Source organism: Ovis aries, chromosome 23, assembly GCF_016772045.2.
Source record: "Ovis aries strain OAR_USU_Benz2616 breed Rambouillet chromosome 23, ARS-UI_Ramb_v3.0, whole genome shotgun sequence".
NCBI classification, from domain to species: Eukaryota; Metazoa; Chordata; class Mammalia; order Artiodactyla; family Bovidae; genus Ovis; species Ovis aries.
In genome coordinates, this window is record NC_056076.1 from 34987152 (window position 1) to 35007509 (window position 20358).

Sequence of the window (20358 nt, forward strand, 5' to 3'; positions counted from 1 at the left end):
ATGGGCACATTAACTTGTAAACAATCTATTTGGGAATTAACAGGGCAGGGTGTTTTCACAGATGTCAAAGTGGCCAAAAATATTTCTCTTTCCAACCACATGTGATCAGAAAGCTGCATCTCTGCATAAAGGGTAATTATATTGACATTCTATTAAGATGATTTTGATTTCAACCATTTCTCTTGGAGTCCATACGATAACTTCTCTTTCTTTCTGTTTCTATCTGTCTGTTAGTTGTTCTGTCTTACACAGAATGTATCTTTGGCCTTCCCCTGGGGAAGGAGGAAGAAGAAGCATCAACTCTATGTTCCTCCAGTTGGGTTAGAGCCTGCAAATTAATCTGCTCCATAGGAAGGTATTCTCAAATGATTCTAGTTACCTTGGAGGAAGCAGGCTAATTCATCTCCCTATTGTGGATACTACTTGGCTGCCATATTCTGAATCTAATAAACACAAATTAACCCTGAGGAAGCTTTAACCATCACAATGATAAACAGTACAGGCTGGGCTGTGGACCAGAGACTCATCTGCCCCCTTGACCACTCCCCGAGCTTTCGAAAAGTTCAACTTGCTTCTTGCCTAGGCCTCCACAGGGGGTCCCACAGGGGGATTCCTCCTTTTCAACACAACTTTTTGCCTGTTACTTGAGCCCTTCCTTATTTTAACTCCTTTTCTCATCCTCAAGTCTCTTGCTTCAGTTCCTAGGGTACAGCACATCTCCCAAAAAACTCGATCACTTGGAAGTCAGATTGTTAGTGTTAAGGTTGGACTTGGTTAGTTTTGGGGATTGTTAGTGCTAAAGTTAGTGCTGCAGTCAGTGCAATAAAAATTAAAACTGAGGGATTTAGGGCCAGAGTAGTTTATTAATAATAATTTGGCAACCATCTGCAATTTTTAATAACAATCCATATAGAGTGATATTTTTTTAAAATTGAATGTAACCTAAAATTTTGTGTTTCATTAAATGTGTGTCTTATGATTTGCAGTTCTTGCATTCTCTGTCAATGTAAACCATTTTGTTCTCTGATTTCTGTGGCTGAAATGCCATATAACTGAGGAGGTTAAGGATTTATGTCATTTCTGATTATAGGTAGGATTTTTGCTTTAACCAAAAATTAAAGGGGAAAAAAAACCAAACAAACCAGAAACATCGCTAAGAGTTACAAGTTCTCCTAAAACTGCCAGGGAGTCCACATAGAAGAGTTATATTCTGAATTCACCTTTATCTTAATGTAAATACAGAGGGATAGATACAGAAACAACTGTATCTATCTATCTACCTACCTATCTACCTATTACTATAAAACAAGGACCCAGATCTTGGTTTCTAAATACTGTTCCTTAAAAAAATAAATAAATAAATACTGTTCCTTAATAAAAAGTACATGGGCACATTATACAAAATTTGTGAAGATGTTTTCCTATTTAAAACTTGTCTTCATTTATGTCTCAATGTTTTAGCCTATCTTACTTTTAGCTATATACCTCTTCCTGTGACTTACTCCTTTACAATTAGCTTCAAATTTAAATACATGTGTATATATATATATATATATATATATATATGTATAATACATACATGCTGCTGCTGCTGCTAAGTCACTTCAGTCGTGTCCGACTCTGTGCAACCCCATAGACGGCAGCCCACCAGGCTCCCCTGAACCTGGGATTCTCCAGGCAAGAACGCTGGAGTGGGTTGCCATTTCCTTCTCCAAATCATGAAAATGAAAAGTGAAAGTGAAGTTGCTCAGTTGTGTCTGACTCTTCTCGACCCCACGGACTGCAGCCTACCAGGCTCCTCCGTCCATAGGATTTTCCAGGCAAGAGTACTGGAGTGGGGTGCCATCACCTTTTTTAATGTTTTTTTTTTTTATATTTGGAATTTTTAAGATCAATTATATAAGTTCAATGATGAAAGCCATCAGAAGAATATTCTCCTGAAAATTATTTTTTTCTTAGAAAAAAGAAAGGAAAATCAACACCCTCTCAGCATAGCCACAGATGCTGTGGCAGTCAAGCCTCTCTGCAGACGGTATGAGTCCATCAGTCGGTCAAGTCACTCTCCGGGTCAGCAGGATTGTAGTCTGGATCATCGTCATCGTCCTCCAGCTCCAAGTCATCCATTTCCTGGAACAAAGACTCATCTACCTCCACGTTGTTTCCAGCATCTTCCAAGAACTGGATATCAGATGTGTCGAGATTATGATCTGTTTCAAATAGTTGTCTCCCGCTTAATTTATTTTTTCCTGCTTGCTCTTCTTCCTTCATCCGTTTCTTTTTAATTTCCAAGAGTTCTGCATCAAACTTGGCCTTCCAATTTAAGAAATTCTCAATTGTAACAGGAGTACCATGGAATAATTGCTTTTCAGCTTCTTCTGCTTCTTTTTCTTTTTGTTTCTTTTCTTCTTCTCTTCTAGTTTTTATTTGATCTACTATTTCATTTAATTTTTCTTGCACAGCTGTCACTAAGGTGAAGATCATCACCATACCAAGGTTTTCTTCTGCCTGTAATGCTAATAATTTTTAAATGTCTGCTACATCATTATCTTCTAGATTTAACTGGGCAAATATTTCATAAAGGGGAGCATCATCTGGGTATTTTTCACTGTATGTAAACTTGAGGGTTATCTGGACAGTTTCATCATTTTCTCCAGCCTCAGATGTCACAGTAATGGTGAAGCTGGGTGGATTTTCTGATAATACTGTGAAGGAGTCAGGGTAGATGGACTCCAGAGCCTCCAGCTCGTTGCGCTGCTCCTCGCAGTAATCTGTCATTGCGGCCCTCACTGCAGCCCATGGATCGCCCAGATACCCAGGCAGCGTGCTGCAGCCTGGACCTTGGCCGCACCGGGAGAGCAGTTTTTTAATGTTTAAAAAGGAAATGTTCAGGGCTTCCCTGGTGGCTCAGTAGTGAAAAATCTGCCTGCCAATGCAGGAGACATAAATTCAATCCCTGGTCCGTGAAGATACCACATGTCCCAGGGAAACTAAGCCAGTGGGCCACAGCTACTGAGCCTGTGCTCTATAGCCCCTCAGCTCCAGCTACTAAAACCTGCATGCCCCAGGGCTGGTGCTCTGCAGCAAGAGAAGCCGCTGCAATAAGAAGCCTGCCCACTTCAACTAGAGAGTAGCCCCATTTGCCATAGCTAGAGAAAAGCCACCCAAGCAATGGAGACCCAGCACAGCCAAAAAAAACTTTTTAAAAAGTAAATATTAATTGTGACAATTTTAAAAAGAGAAGTATAAAGAAAAAAAAATCTCTCTGTGGGTTGCTTAGTTTTAACTATTAATTGAAGTAGCTGAAATCTTTATTTTAAATATTTCTACAGTAAATAATGAGCCACTGATATTTATTAATCTTTGAATGATTTTTAAGACCATTTAATATTCTCTACTTGTGTTCTATTGCCACATAACAAATCACTACAAAATGAGCAGCTTAAAATATGTTTATTTTCTAACAGTTTCCTTGGTCCAAGGGTCCAAGCACAACTTAGCTGAACCCTCTGCTGGGGGTTCTCACAAGGTCGCAGTGAAGATGTTGGTCAGCTGTGTTTTCATATGGAGGTTTAACTGGGGAAGAATCTGCTTTCAAGCTCATTCAGGGTGTTGGTGGAATTCATTTCTCTGGAGGTGTAGCTGATTGTCAGCTAGAGGCTACCCATAAACCCTAGAGACCATCACTAGTTCCCTGTCATGTGGCTCTATGGGTAGTTTATATGGCTGTTGGCTTCCTCAAGGTCATCAGGAGAGCTTTTAGCTCCAGTATGCTAAGCTAGAGGCTTCCCTGGTAGCTCGGCTGGTAAAGAATCCACCTGCAATGCAGGAAACCCTGGTTGGATTCCTGGGTCAGGAAGATCCCCTGGAGAAGAGATAGGCTACCCACTCCAGTATTCTTGGGTTTCCCTGGTGGCTCAGATGGGAAAGAATCCACCTGCAATGTGGGAAACCTAGGTTCAATCCCTGGGTTGGGAAGATCCCCTGAAGGGCATGGCAACCCACCCTAGTATTCTTGCCTGGAGAATCCCCATGGACAGAGGAGCCTGATGGGTTACAGTCCACGAGATCTCAAAGAGTGGGACATGACTGAGCGACTAAGCACAGCACAGTATGCTAAGTTCAGTTCAGTTCAATTGCTCAGTCATGTCCCACTCTTTGCAACCCCATGGACTGCAGCACACCAGGCCTCCCTGTCCATCACCATCTCCTGGATTTTACTCAAACTCATGTCCATCGAGTCAGTGATGCCATCCAACCATCTCATCCTCTGTCGTCCCCTTTTCCTTCTGCCCCCAATCTCTCCCAGCGTCAGAGTCTTTTCCAATGAGTCAGCTCTTTGCATCAGGTGGCCAAAGTATTGGAGTTTCAGCTTCAACATCAGTCCTTCCAATGAAAATTCAGGGCTGATTTCCTTTAGGATGGACTGGTTGGATCTCCTTGCTGTCCAAGGGGCTCTCAAGAGTCTTCTCCAACACCACAGTTCAAAAGCATCAATTCTTCAGTGCTCAGCTTTCTTTATAGTCCAACTCTCACATCCATACATGACTACTGGAAAAACCATAGCCTTGACTAGACGGACCTTTGTTGGCAAAGTAATGTCTCTGCTTTTTAACAGGCTGTCTAGGTTGGTCATAACTTTCCTTCCAAAGAGTAAGCGTCTTTTAATTTCATGGCTGCAGTCACCATCTGAAGTGATTTTGGAGCCCTCCAAATTAAAGTTTGCCACTGTTTCCACTGTTTCTCCATCTATTTGCCATGAAGTGACAGGACCAGATTCCATGATATTTGTTTTCTGAATGTTGAGCTTTAAGCCAACTTTTTCACTCTCCTCTTTCACTTTCATAAAAGAGGCTCTTTAGTTCTTTTTCACTTTCTGCCATAAGGGTGGTATTATCTGCATATCTGAGGTTATTGATATTTCTCCCTGCAATCTTGATTCAAGCTTGTGCTTCATCCAGCCCAGTGTTTCTCATGATGTACTCTGCATATAAGTTAAATAAGGAGGGTGACAATATACAGCCTTGACGTACTCCTTTTCCTATTTGGAACCAGTCTGTTGTTCCATGTCCAGTTCTAATTGTTGCTTCCTGACCCGCATACAGATTTCTCAAGAGGCAGGTCAGGTGGTCTGGTATTCCCATCTCTTTCAGAATTTTCCACAGTTTATTGTAATCCACACAGTCAAAGGCTTTGGCATAGTCAATAAAGCAGAAGTAGATGTTTTTCTGAAACTCTCTTGCTTTTTCGATGATCCAGTGGATGTTGGCAATTTGATCTCTGGTTCCTCTGCCTTTTCTAAAACCAGCTTGAACATCTGGAAGTTCACGATTCACGTATTGCTGAAGCCTGGCTTGGAGAATTTTGCACATTACTTTGCTAGCATGTGAGATGAGTGCAATTGTGCGGTAGTTTGAGCATTCTTTGGCATTGCCTTTCTTAGGGATTGCAAAGCTAGAATCATATCATATAATGTAATCACAGGAGTGGTGACATTGCATCACTTTTTTCCTATTCTATCAGATAGAAGTCAGTCACAGGTTGTATCTGCACTCAAGGAGAAAGGACTATACAAAGGCATGGGCACCAGGAAGAAGAGATCACCGGGATTGTGTTGGGGTCTGAGCTCTCATTTCCTTATCTAAATTGGAAAAGAAAGAAAGAAAGTGAAGTCGTTCAGTCATGTCTGATTCTTTGCGACCCCATGGACTATAGCCTACCAGGTTCCTCCATCCATTGGATTTTCCAGGCAAGAATACTGGAGTGGGTTGCCATTTCCTTCTCCAGATCTAAATTGGAAGTAATAGGGAATTTCCTGGCAGTCCAGAGGTTAGGACTCTCACGCTTTCATCACTGAGGGTCTGGGTTCAATCCATGGTCAGGGAACTAAGATACCACAAACTGGGTGGTGGAGCCACAACGGAAAAAAAAAAAAAGGAAGTAATGGTTCTTTTTTTTTTTTTTTTTAATTGGAGTATAGTTGCTTTACAATGTTGTGTTAGTCTCAGCAAAGTGAATCAGCTATACATATACATATATCCCATCTTTTTTGGGTTTCCTTCGCATTTAGGTCACCAGAGTTCCCTATACTACACAGTAGGTTCTCATTGTGTGTGTTAGTTGCCATTTCATCCAACCATTTCATCCTCCGTTGCCCCCTTCTCTTTTTGCCTTCACACAGTATCGGTCTTTTCCAATTAGTGGGCTCTTCGTATCAGACAGCCAAAGTATGGGAGTTTCAGTTTCAGCTTCAGCATCAGTCCTTGCGATGAATATTCAGGGTTGATTTCTTTTAGAATTGACTGGTTTGATCTCCTTGCTGTCCAAGGGACTCTCAAAAGTCTTCGTGCTCGTATGACTATCCCAGTCTCCCAACTCATCCGACTGCCTCCCCTCCCCTCTTGGTGTACATAAATTTGGTCTCTATGCCTGTGCTTCTATTTCTGCTTGGAAGTAATGGCTCTTTTCTTAAGGAAGATTCTGAATGTGCTTCTTACAGGAAATGTTGCAGGGAGGAAGCCAATTTTGACTCCACGTTGGAACTTTCTTTGACTTGCTTTTTGTTGCTTTTGTTTTATAATGATACAGAGTGGTTTGCCTCAGAGAATCCAGACCCTCTGCCTGACTGTTAAGCTAAAGTGCTTTTGTTCAGAACCCTGTTCACCAGTGGATGGCAAGAAAGAAGAAATTAACACACCCCCTACCTGAGGGTTGCCATTCTAGGAGATATTTGCAAGATTAATGGCCTTTTTACTTTGCTTCCTCACCTCCCCTCATCTCTAATATGTAAAAGAACCTGGCATCCAGACCCCAATAAAATGGTTCTTTTGTGGCGCTAGCCTGCCATCTTGTTGGTCTACCGGCACTCCAATTAAAGTCTCTTCCTTGCCTCATGACCTCCTCTTTCGGATTCATCAGCCTATCATGCAAGGAGTGGAGAGTGAGCCTGGACTTAGTGACAGAAACTTGGGCCTCTTCCATTTCAACCATTTTATTTTAGAGGCAAGACACTGGAGGCTCTGAAAGAGTACATGATCTAAGCTTGGTGGATGAGTTCAGAATTGCTTACTTGCAGGAAGCACCTTTTCTGCACACTGGGATGCCAATGAAGAATTTCATATTTTTCACTTCAAACTTAAGCAAAATGACATATACATGTACCTGTTAGTGGGGCAGGGTACAAAGCAGAAACAGGCATTGCAAAGAATGTGGCAAGTAAATTGTCAAGGATGGCAACCATCATGGCAACCACCATATGCCTTTGAGTTTCTGAGTGTGTTCAAGTACAAAAGTCAGTGACTGAAAGAGAATTACTTACGTTCAGGTGGAGGCCAACACATACATCATTCAATTTAGTCATCTTAATAACTCTATAAAAGCAAAAATTACTGTTCTACAGACTGAAAAACACAGGCTCAGTGAAGATAACAATTATTCTGAGTAACGGCAACCATCACGTTCATAGCCAAACAACATAAACTGCTCACTCTTGCCCATTTCCCTATCACTTATTTATACCATTAATTTACAATTCTGTAAAGTCTGTCGTATCTGCACAGCCCTTGCCTTTTTCCCTTTGCACTCTTGGTACATTTTGACGCAAGGAGCTCATAACAACGGATTGTTAAATCTTCTAATCCCTTCAGATGCATGTGAGCAGCTCCTGGCTTTAGTCATGTTGCCATAAATAAGCCTAGCAGGGGCTACTTCACAAATGGTTTCTCCTCTGGACATTAGGTAACTCTCAATTTCCATGTATCAATAAGTTGAAAACGTTAAAGAACCACAAATAAGCTTTTAAAAATGTTGAATCCCAGTTCCTACTTTTGATCTCATTTATCTTCAGGAACCACTTCTCATTTAAGGCATACTCAGCTACTTAAAGGATTCAGGGAGATTTTCAGTACGAGTGCCCTCACCGTTGACTGTTTATAGACTATTGTTTCTCTTTTGATAGTTTTCTTGAGGCAACACAGCTTCCTTGGGGGATGTAGGATTTTTTTCACTACTTAGGGCATTCTCCCAACATGCATGAACTCTCCAAATCTTGTAAGTCCAAGGTATCCTTCCCCGGCACCCTAAACCGGCTAGTTCATTACATATAGGATTAACCAAGACCCTGGCAGAATCGGTCAAGGTCACCGGGGCAGATGCCAGTCCCCCAGAACCTGAAAGCGTGCTTCCAGGCCCATTTCCATCTTCGCGCTCCCACCCCCACTCCCACCCCTACTCCGGGGGTTCGCTCGGGCTGACTGCGACTTGGTCCGGAGACGCCTCCTCTGCCCTCACGGCGGCCCGGCTTGGCACTCTGGAAGCTCCTCTGGAAGCTTCCTGAGTGGCAGGCGGTGGGGGCGGCCCGGGGGAAACCGGGGCGGAGCCGGCGGCGGCCGAGGGGCCGGGCTACGCCTCCGGGGGCTGATCGACCGCGCCCGCTAGCGGAAGCCGCGCTTAGCCCGGCTGGAGCCGCTCGCGTAGAAGGTCCGAGGCAGCGCCGCGCCCGCTGTCGCCGGCTAGCCGGCCTCCCGCCCCAAGACCCGCTCCCCCGCGGTCCCCGCGCCATGCAGCGCCTAGCCATGGACTTGCGGATGCTCTCCCGGGAGCTCTCGCACTACCTGGAGCATCAAGTCCGGGTGGGTTTCTTCGGTTCAGGCGTGGGCTTCTCCCTGATCCTGGGCTTCAGCGTCGCTTACGCCTGCTACTACCTGAGCAGCATCGCCAAGGTGAGCCGGGGGATGGCGCGGGCGCCTTGGCGCAGGGCCGCGGGCAGCTTTGCCTGGAGTGGTAACGGCAGGCGAAGCCGGAGGTGCCGCTGGCAAGCCAAGCGCGAGTGGCCAGGGCCGTCCGGGGGGCCCCTTTCCCCGGCATCTGATGGGTGCCCTCCGAGAGCGCGGGACCCTGCTGACCTCGGCGCGGGTGGCGCTACCCGGTCACCTTTCGCTAACCCGGCGGAGCTGCCCCCGAGATGCTCTCTTAACATTTTTCAGGGTGACTCCCGGGCGTCAACTCTCGCCTTTCCCTAGAGAGGTTTAATAAACCGCTCTTAGGTTGGTTGTGTTTGAAGAACTTGCATTAGGCTTCCAAGAAGGATATTAATCAGACGGGTCTCGCGCGCTGGGGGACTAGTCTGCGCTTGTTACTGGTTTTCGGTCCGCAGAAACTTTGCTCTGTTCTGGGCCCTTCACTGATACTGGCTCTCCCCACAGAAGCCCCAGTTAGTGACGGGGGGTGAGAGTTTCAGCCGCTTCCTTCAGGACCACTGTCCCGTGGTGACAGAAACCTACTACCCGACCGTCTGGTGCTGGGAGAGTCGAGGACAGACGCTGCTGAGACCTTTCATCACTTCCAAGCCCCTGGTGCAGTACAGGAAGTATGTAAATTTCCATTTTTCAGTCATTTCTTCAAAGTCACAGTGTTTTGCATACTTTCAGTGTTTGGTTCATAGAACCTCTGGCTTAGAAAGTGTATAGAAGAGCTAGGAGGGATGAAGGTGGAAGGTACGTGTGCCACACACGCGCAACCGCAGGAAGATATTCACGTGTCACCTTTCATCACTGTGCGGGGGGAGGTGCTCTGGTGTAAACGGTTTATTTCTAAGATGACAGAGGTGCTTGGGACTTATCTTTTCCCAATTTGCCCTGCATCTGGCTCTGAGAACCTAGATTTTTTGATGATGTACATTGAGCTGGTGGTGGGGGTGAGATGGATGCCAGTTAATTTGGACTTTCTGTGATGGACCCCAGTAAAATGCTTATCATATTGATAAGCAAATGGGTTTCAATGATAATGTCCTTAAGGTGTTAAAAGATGTGGTCCAGAATATATCAGTAAGCAGGAGGTTTAAATGATGCCTATTATTAATTTTCCTGAGTCATCTATTCCTTTCTGGAATTTCTTTTGTTGCCTGGAACTTGCACTATTTATTTGGGAAAATTCTTCAAGATTGTAGATACTGTGTGAGAAGTACTTGAAACCTTCAAGAAGCCAGTTTTGTAATAGGCACTATAAGGAGACTGCATTATAGAATGAAGACAGCAAGAGCAGTGACCAGATCAGCAGTTTACTTATTCATCATTTCCCTGTTGAATTATTTGGGTGACCTCAATCAAATAGGGGTTAAATGCTGGGTATTTCAGAGTAATGAGGAAATGATTAAAATAAGTATGTGAAGTAGTTTGAAGTTCATTTTTATATACTACCTTTTACTGATCTTGCTGAAAATACTTATTGTACTAATTTCGTGACATCCATGCAATGGAAGAAAGTGATGTGTGTGTTAGCGGATGCAGAAAAAAGTTAAGATGACTAAATAATGTCAGGTATATATACGGAATTAAGAACTAACACTAAGACATGACTTGCGGGACTTCCTTGGTTGTCCAGAATTTAAGACTCTGCCCTTCCAATGCAGGGGTTGTGAGTTTGATCGATCCCTGCTCAGGGAACTAAGATCCCACATGCCATGTGGTGTGGCCAAAAAAAAAAAAAAAAGTGACTTGAAACACTAAAGGAGTATATCTTTTGTATTATTTCTTTCAGCGAACTTATTAAAACTGCAGATGGAGGACAGATCTCCCTGGACTGGTTTGATAATGATAACAGTAAGCGTTATATGGATGCCAGCACCCGGCCTACTGTCTTATTATTGCCTGGCCTCACTGGAACAAGCAAGGAATCCTATATCCTTCATATGATCCACCTCAGTGAAGAACTAGGATACAGGTACCCATGAATGATTTCTTTTATTTTTCCCTTAATTCATTTTAAATGAGGCTTCACTGTGTCTACGTTTGTTTCTGAAATACTTGTTATTTCTTTCATGGATTAAGTAATCCCCTAAATTATTATTTTTCCCTGCTTCCTCCTTTCCCTCTTTTTTCAGGAAAATGCATAACTGAATCATTTCACAGAAAATAGCACTTCATCACTGAGTAACAGATTTTGGCCAAACAAATGAGTGAAATTAGAATCACCTAGGAATTATAGGATCTAGGCCTGAGAAGCAGTAGGTCACAGTGAAGGGATTGCTGGGAGAACAGTGATTACAAACCCCTAAGAGACCACACAGGGGCCCTCATGTCAGACTTCATATTTGAACCCTGGATCCACTAATCTTCTCTCATCAGATCAGATACCAAGTGGTACAAAATATTCAGAATCAGCTTGTAGGTCATCCTTATTTTTCCAAAGGTGATCTGTGCCATTTCTGTCCACCTGAGTTTGCAGGTGCACAAGGCCAGGGCCTAGTTAATGATGGTGCAGCATTTTTAAGTAATTATTATTCAACTCAGTCACCAGATACTATTTAATTTTTCTGAGCAACTTAGCAACTTTAAGTTTCTGGTTCAGCTCTAAAATTTTAAAGCAGAGTCATGTGAAAGGTACTGCTTTTTTGAGCCTTTGTCTTTTTCACCAATGGTAATTATGGTTGTGGAATGCTGTGAGTTGCAGTTAAAGTAGAGTTGTTATCTTTTCTTAAACTTCGAAGACTTGTTTGTGTAAAAAACTGATGTTGACTTTATATTAATAAAAACATTTTCATATAAAGAAAAAATGCAAAAAAAGAAGAAAATACCATAATAGCTGATTCAATTTTAATAAGTTGACTCTAATTTTTTTTATATATAAAGCTGATTTTGTTCATGAGGTGACAGTCTCTTGGAAGCTTTAAGATGGTATTCCAGAATTATGGTTCCAGTTAAATTTGTACTCAGAAATAGCAGGAATTTTATTATTATCCCATGTTTAAGCACCATTTAGTTAGTTCTGATTGATTCCAGTTATCTTGCTGAAACTTAGTCATGCTGAAAAAGTACAGATCATAAAGCCTTTTGTACATATTTAAATTGCTAATTCTATACTTTGCCTGAACTGTCTCCCAAGATTTAGAAAGTGCTTTTAAAAACAGTGACTTTTTAAAAACGGTTTACATCAAAAAAATCTTTGAAGAAAAAAAAAGCTGGGGGGACTTCTCTGGCACCTTAGTGGTTAAAACTTTGCCTTCCAATGCAGGGAGTGGGGTTTGATCCCTAATTGTGATGCTAAGATCCAACATGCCTTTTGGTCAAAAAACCAAAACATAAAAAGAAGTAATATTGTAACAAACTCAATAAAGACATTTTAAAAATGGGCCACATCAAAAAATAATCTTTAAAAAATGAAAACAATGTAATTGTAGGGAGATGGGGAGGAAGAGGAATGGACTGGGAGTTTGGGGTTAATAGATACAAACTATTGCATTTAGAATGGATAAACAACAAGGTCCTACTGTGTAGCACAGGGAACTATATCCAGTCTCCTAAGACTGAGTGACTTCACTTTCACTTTTCACTTTCATGCATTGGAGAAGGAAATGGCAACCCACTCCAGTGTTCTTGCCTGGAGAATCCCAGGGACGGGGGAGCCTGGTGCGCTGCCATCTATGGGGTCGCACAGAGTCAGACACCACTGAAGTGACTTAGCAACAGCAGCAAGGTAAACCATAATGGGAAGAAAATAAGAATGTATACATGTATGTATAACTATATACATAAATAAACAAAACACAATGTAGTAAAAACTCAAAGACTGAATCTCATCAGCTGTAGAGTTGCCTGTAGGTGTGGCTTTTTCTATCACTTGTGAAAGTTTACAAATTTTATTACCATGGCTACCATTACACTGTGCTTCAAAGCTGTGAAAGTGAAAAAGTGAAGTTGCTCAGTTGTGTCTGACTCTTTGCCACCCCATGGACTGTAGCCTACCAGGCTCTTCCATCCATGGAATTTTCAAGAGTACTGGAGTGGGCTGCCATTTCCTTCTCCAGGGGATCTTCCCAACCCAGGGATCAAACCCGGGTCTCCTGCACTACAGACAGACACTTTAGGAAGGTTCTAGTTTCCTTAAGGGCTAAAATCTCTTCTACTGATTCAGAAATTTTATTTAGACTGTACAATAAAGAAGGCTTTACATTGTGAGGGGAAACAAAGAGTTATGGCCAATTGCCCTTATCACAAGGAGCCTAGAGAGCGACAGGCTAGACCAGTTCACTGTTGGCTGCTTGAAGACACAGCTTATTTGGGTTTCAGGAACTCTAATGCTGATCACACTGGATTGAAGGTAGCAGAATGTATGAATAAGCAATGACCAGTAAACTTTTCAATAGCCTTTGAGCCCAACCTCATTTGTTTTTAACTGCAAGGAATCTCTGACCCTACATTGAAAGGGCTAGCTTTCGTTGTATAACAAATTATCCCCAAACATAGTAGCTAAAAACAGCAGCATTTCTACTCACAATTCTGTGCATCAACAGTTTGGGCTGAGCTCAGTTGGGTGGTTCTTCTGGCCTTGGGTGGAATGATTCATGCATTTGTGGTCAGCAGCCAGGGCAACTCTGGGCTTGGGGATCGGCTGTAGCAATGGTTCATGTCAGTTCCATGTGATCTTTCACCCTCCATCAGGCTCACCAGTGTTCACTGGGTGGCAGAGGGTCCCGAGAGTCCAAAAGTCAGACCTTCCTGGTGGTCCAGTGGTTAAGAATCTGCATGCCAGTGTAGGGGACATGGGTTTAAAGAAGATCCCACGTGCTGTAGGGCAACTAAGCCTGTGCACCACAGCTACTGAGCCCTTGCTCTAGAGCCTGTGCTCTGCAACAAGAGAAGCCACAGCAATGAAAAGCCTGCAAACCACAATGAAGAGTAGCCCCCACTCGCCACAACTAGAGAAAGCCCATGCACAGTAATGAAGACCCACCACAGCCAAAATAAATAAATAAATAAAATTTAAAAAAATTTTTTTAAAGAATCTAAAGTGACAGCTGCAGGTCTTCTTCAGGCCCATTCCCTGGTGGTGGCTCAGACAGTGAAGAATCTGCCTGCAGTGCAGGAGACCCAGGTTCAATCCCTGAATGAGAAAGATCCTCTGCAGAAGGGAATGGTAACCCACTGCAGTATTCTTGTCTGAAGAATTCTATGGACAGAGGAGCCTGGTGGGTGATAGTCCATGGGGTCACAAAGAGTCAGATATGACTGAGCAACCAACACTGTGGTTTAAGCACTCTCACAATATTGTTTCTGCCAGATTGTATTCAAAGCAAGTCATGTGGTCAGCCTTAAGTCAGCAGGTAAGAATTTAGACTCCACCTCCTATTAAGTATGTTTGCAATCTATTGGAGACAGTCAAGTAGTTTCAGTGCTGCTGACATTTAAAAAAAAATGGATCCTGTGCTTTGGTACAAGTCTAAACTGAGTTCTTAGGTTGCAAAACAGATCTAAGTCACTGACGATCCCTTGCATGGGATGAAGCAGATAACAGAGCTTGGGGAAAGGTGTGTGATGTGCGGGAAGTGCATGGGCTTTAAAGTCAGGTCTGGGTTCAAATGTTGGATCTGCCACTTGCTGAGGGACCCTGGGCAACTAATTTTTAGCTTCCCCAATATAGCTTCTCACTTATTACAGAGCTGAAACGAATTAGGTTGTAGCAGGTGGTTTCATGCCTTGAACAAAGTAGATCTGTTGCTATGTTTGTCTTCCTTCGTGAGCTTTCTATTCCCTGAGCAGAGTAGAACAGTTTTTTTTTTAAATAGTTTAAAAAGCAAGTACGAGCAAACCTGCTTCTTGGGAAACATCTAGTTTCCTCATAGGAATGCTTGTACATTATGATAATGTTTCTTATACAGTAGAGTTGCATGAGCACCCCAATATCATCAGGAGGGTGCATGTGCCTTCAAGCCTCAATTACTATCTTACAAAAAGTTCAAGTTTATAGGGAGGGTTGTGCATTCTGTCAGGTCACCAGGGAATCATTGGTGTTTCACTGGTGAGATATGATTTAGAGACAACTTAACTCCTCTCATGTAGACAACTGGGAAACCTAAAAATTTACTGTTACTCTTAAGTAGATGTCTTTTCCTGTACCCCAAAACTAACAAAGAGGCAGAACTTTGCTGTTAAAGTCCAGTAATTCAAAATTAATAATGAAAGGAAACTAAGCTGAGGGTCATTTAAGGTAATGGTGAGCAAAGGAGGGCAAAGGTAAATGAAACTGAATGGGGAATACTTGGCCTGCCTTCACTGGCAGAGTGCACCATGTACTCGATGAGTTAACTTGCCTCTGGGAGGAGAAGAGAATTTGCTGAGCCGGACAACTCTAGTCATTCTTCCAAATTGTATCAATTAGAAAAGTCCTTCATCTCCCAGAGAGCAAATAAGGTAAGAAGACCAGGAGGCCAAGAGTGTATTTAGAGAGAAGCCCTCACAGAAACCAGAGTCCTGGAGAAAAAATTATTCCCTGTAATAAGTTATACTCATATAATTGATAAAGTAGCTGGAAATCTCATTCATTTCTCTAAGATTTCTTTAAAAAGAAATTCTATTCAATAACACAGCCTAAGAGGTATTATTTTATATACAAGGATAATATCCTGTTTCCTTAAATCTTGTTCCCATTCTCTGAATTAAGTTCTAACACTTTCCCAGTGGCTCAGTGGTAAAGAATCTGCCTGCCAATGCAGGAGACGTAGGACACTCGGGTTCGATCCCTGGGTTGGGAAGAGCCCCAGGAGGAGAAAAGGGCAACCTACTCTAGTATTCTTGCCAGGAAAATCCCATGGACAGAGGAGCCTGGTGGGTTATAGTCCATGGGGTCTCAAAGAGTCAGACATGATTGAAACCAACACTATACTGTATACTACTTCAAGTAAGGTCAGAGAGAAAAATGGTAACTGTAAGAGCATCTTAATCATCTTCTATTGAGACCATTCGTCTATTTTATGCCACCCCCGACTAATATTTAAAAAGAGTGACCTGTCTAGAATTGTGTAATAATCAGTTCATTGACATCTAGGTCAGTTATTAAGTATTTTGGCACAATCAAGTACAGTATCAGAACCTCTGTTCCCAAAGAGCATAAACACAGTCTAGTGGAACTGACAGAGAATATTCAGTAATAAGGAAGAAATTCATTAGAGAGGACCAGGATTGGCTTCAAGTGACAGAAAACTCAAAATGACAGTGACTTAAACAAGATACAGGTTTATTTCTCTCTCATGTGAAAATCTAAGAAGGTGGACTGAGATTCTGTAGCATCAGAAGAGCAAGTTTTAGGACTTTCCTGGTGGGCCAGTGGCTAAGACTCTTCACTCCCAAGGAGGGGGCCCAGGTTCAATCTCTGGCCAGGGAACTAGATCCCACATGCTGCAACCGAGACCTGGCTCAGTCAAATAAATAAATACTTTAAATAAATAAATAAATACTTTTTGAAAAAAAGTAAGTTTCTTTTCTCATGTCGCTTCATAACTCATGGCTGCTTCAGCTCCAGCTGTCACATCTGCATTCCAACCCCCAAAAAGAAGAAAAAAGGGAGACTAGAGAAAGCACCATCTTTTTTTTAAGGATGCTTTGCAACAAATGTGCTTGTCAGTTTTGCTTTCCTCACATGGGTCTGCTCTTTCTTAGCTGGAAAGGATGTTTGAGAGTAAAATTTTTATTTGGAGCAGCTATGTACCCAGAGGAAACTGGGGGACTCTGTTACTGAGGAAGAAGGGGAGGGTGGATATTGAGAGATCCCTGACAGCCTCCAGCACTGACTGATCAGAGCGTTGCAAGTGCCAGGATTCTGTCCTACCAGGAAGCAAGCGAGACATTTTATGGAGGAAAGAAATAGGTCAGCATGGTTGGATGCAACTGAAAGGGCCAGGAGAATGAGGGTGGATAAAGCACAATTTGAGAAGATGTAGCAGGGACGGAGGAGCCTGGTAGGCTGCCATCTATGGGGTCGCACAGAGTCGGACACGATTGAAGTGACTTAGCAGCAGAAGCAGGGCAGGAGGAAGGAAGCCCAGCTGCTGGGCAAAAAAGGCCTCAGGAGACAAGAGCAAGAGTGAGTCACACATTTGTTTGTTTGGCCAAACGGCTTACAGGAGCCTAGTTCCCTGACAAAGGGATTTAACCTGGGTCCCCTGCAATGGAAGTGTGGAGTCCTAACCCCCACACTGCCAGGGAATTCCTGGGTCACACAGTTAAATTTTGACAGAGAAATGAGGGAAACAGCAGAAGAGGACAAAAGGATCAATTGAGGAATTAGTCAAGATTGCAGGCGTATGTTTCAAAAAATTTCCTTCTTGCCACGCTTAAAAAAATACTCCCAGGGGCTTCCCTGGTATCTTAGTTGTGAAGAATCCTCCTGCCAATGCAGGAGACCCAGGTTCGATCCCTGACCCAGGAAGGTCCCACATACTGTGGAACAGCTAAGCCCTTGCACTGCAGCTACTGAAGGCAGTGTGCCCTAGAGCCTGTGTTCAGCAACAAGTGAAACCAGAGCAAGGCAAAGCCCTCACAGTGCAAACAGAGAGTAGCTCCAGCTTACTGCTTCCGTGGTGGTAAAGAATCTGACTGAAATGCAGGTGACCTGAGCTCAAAAGCCTGGATCTGGAAGGTCCCCTGGGGAAGGTAATGGCTACCCACTCCAACATTCTTGCCTGGAGAATTTCATGGACAGAGGAGACAGGTGGACCATAGTCCATGGGGTTGCAAAGAGTTGAACACAACTGAACACCTAACACACCAGCTCACTGCAACTTGAGAAAAGCCCCCACAGCAACGAAGACCCAGCACAGCCAAAAAGAAAGAAATTTTTTAAAAAATCAAAAAAGAACGTTAAAACAATACAGAAAGCACTGATTTTCGTCTGTGGTTTGACAGGACTGATATCTCCTGTCCTTCATGGCAGAGCCCACTATTGAGAGCAAGGATGTCAGTGTCCATCATTTATCTTTCTGAGATATTTAAAGTGGGCGATGATTTATTTTTTAAATTTTAGGATGATTAATAGATGTATGAAGTTGACAAAGAAGTAAAGGTCAAGTGTATCAAAATGCTTCAGCAAATGTCTTTTCAACACGAAAGTAATGCAGAAATACAAACAATTCCAGTGTCAACCTTTGACCATCAATAACTCTTTTACCTATTGGAAAGAAGAAAATTAGAGATATTTATGCTTCCTAGTTTAAAACTTACAGTATTGTAACTCTTAGAGCTATAAATGTTTCAGGAGGAATAAATACACGTCACATGCAGAGAACTCAAAATTTCTTGATAACGCCACACAGTTGCTAATACAGATACATCAACCTAATATCTATGTTGTCTCCTTTTATCACTTTTTGTATTTTCTCTGTCTTTTTAATTTTCTCTCTTTGCTACTGTAGATTATTTTAGCCTAAGAGCTACTCCTTTATTCTCCTTTCCGTTAAAGTGGGAGATGATTTTCAAGAGGTTAAAATTTGACTAATTGTAAATGTTCCTTCACTTTCCAGTTTGGAGTTTGGGCTTGCGCATTTTTCTATGTAGAGGAAGTAGCACCAGTGGAGGCTAGATGGTTAGCTTTCCCTGAAGCATTAAGAGCACAGTGGAGGGCTGTCCGAAGACTCTTCCTGAGGGAGGAAGGAAGAGGAGAATGAACTATCGAAAATCAGGCACAAAAACGAAAGGATGAGCTTTGACTACTAGTCAAAGCTCTGGTTTTTCCAGTAGTCATGTACGAATGTGAGAATTGGACCATAAAGAAGGCTGAATGCCAAAGAATTGATGCTTTTGAACTGTGGTGCTGGCGAAGACTTGAGAGTCCCTTGGACTACAAGGAAATCAAACCAGTCAATCCTAAAGGGAATCAACCCTGATTATTCATTGGAAGAACTGATGCTGAAGCTGAAGCTCCGGTACTTTGGCCACCTGCTGCAGAGAGCCAACTCATTGGAAAATACCCTGATACTGGGAAGGATTTCGGGCAGGAGAAGAGAGTGACGGAGGATGAGATGATTGGATGGCATCACCAACTCAGTGAACCTGAGTTTGCACAAATTCATGGTTTTGAGCTTTTGAGTTTTGAGCAAATTCAAGGAGATGGTGAAGGACAGGGAAGCCTGGCATGCTGCAGTCCATGGGGTCGTAAGAGTTGGACACAGCTTAGTGACTGAACAACAGTCTAAAAGCAGTATCTTAGATAAGACATCATTTTAAATTAACATCAGAATGTTTTTTATCTGAAAGTATGTTTATGATTTGTTGTTAAAATAATTTCATTTTTGAAGTTTTGAGAATGAGTCAGTTAACTTGATTATTCATGAGACTGGCTAGGTGAGATAATGCTAAATGTTAGAAAGCACTGAATGAGGTACTTAGCTTATTTAATGGCATTTCTGGGAAGGGGTATGGTGGATGCCAACAAGTGATCCTGTTCTCTAGGGAACTCGCTGTTAGATGTTCCACTATAAAACGATACCTTAATTAACAACTTTCAGGGACAAAGCTCTTTTTATCAGAGCTGACATGCACTCAAAGGGTACTCTGTGTTCAGAGCACCCATCTTTTTGGAAAAAGAGACTTTAATGTTACTAGCTTAGATAGCATGGGGCAGCATAGTGAGCTGTTTAATTGGATCACCAAGTCAAATCTGCCTGCATTCAGATTCCAGCCTTGTCACATACTACCCGTGTTTCCATGGACGAATTATTCAGTTACTCTGTGCCTCAATTTTCTCATCTGTAAAGACACCTATACTTCATAGGGTTATAAGGATTACATGTAATGTATATGAAGAACCTTGGCCCATGATGAACATTTGTTAAAGCACTAAGCTAGGAAAGTTAAAGAAGTGAATCAGGCCATGGTCTGGTTTAGAAAAGACCCTTGGACTTCCCTGGTGATCAAGTGGTTAAGACTCTGAGCTTCCAATGCAAAGGGCATTGGGGTGGGTTCCATCACTGGTCAGGGAATTAAGATCCCACATGCCTCACATTCTTTTAGTCTGGCCAAGGAGCATCATTCTTTTAGTCTGTTCAGATGGAAATGAGGTACTTACTGCCTTGGCCCTGTTATCAGCTGAGAAACCATCCTAGGAGGGCCCAGAGACAGCAGGGCCAGGCAGTGGGCAGAACAGGGAGAAGGAAGGTGAGACCTGGCTAAGGTGGAGCAGCCATTGGAATCTACGTTGTAGAACACATACATGTCTGACTCAGTTTGGGGAAATAAAGTTGCCAGCAGTGAGCTGTGACGTAGAGTAATTCCTGTTAGTTCATTATTATTATTTATTTTATTTTTTAATAAAATATTATTATTATTATTGATGTAGAACTCTTTTGCTCTTAAGTAGGATTTTCTGTAGGTTAGTTCAACTGGGTCTTAAGTTAACAGAAATACCAAAGAGACTCAGCTAGAATTCAAATTAGTAAGATAAAATATGAGAATGTCAGAAAACAACAGAGTAAATGTTAGGGAAAATGGGAGCACTAATGGGGAAAAAAGATTCTGATAAGACATTTTCAGAGATTGTTGAAAGAGAACTCTTGACACTGATGGTATAATAAGGTTTTCAGCTTCCTCACATCAA

General features: G+C 42.5%; 2 protein-coding genes across 3 annotated transcripts in view; one reads left to right on the forward strand and one right to left on the reverse strand.

Moving 5' to 3' along the window:
- Positions 1 to 1855: 1855 nt before the first annotated feature.
- LOC101122488 (RWD domain-containing protein 1) lies at positions 1856 to 2809 on the reverse strand. The gene is given in 1 exon segment (XM_015103636.4): positions 1856 to 2809. A coding segment is annotated over 1 exon segment (732 nt). The 5' UTR covers positions 2776 to 2809; the 3' UTR covers positions 1856 to 2043.
- A 5638-nt stretch (positions 2810 to 8447) lies between these two features.
- Positions 8448 to 20358, forward strand: part of ABHD3 (abhydrolase domain containing 3, phospholipase) — a 57635-nt gene continuing 45724 nt past the window's right edge. For both annotated transcript variants that reach the window (XM_042239141.1, XM_004020483.4), the window contains exons 1-3: positions 8448 to 8717; positions 9201 to 9364; positions 10534 to 10716. In XM_042239141.1, coding sequence (XP_042095075.1) covers positions 8556 to 8717; positions 9201 to 9364; positions 10534 to 10716 — 509 coding nt within the window. In that variant the 5' untranslated portion in view covers positions 8448 to 8555. The remainder of the gene's footprint in view (positions 8718 to 9200; positions 9365 to 10533; positions 10717 to 20358) is intronic.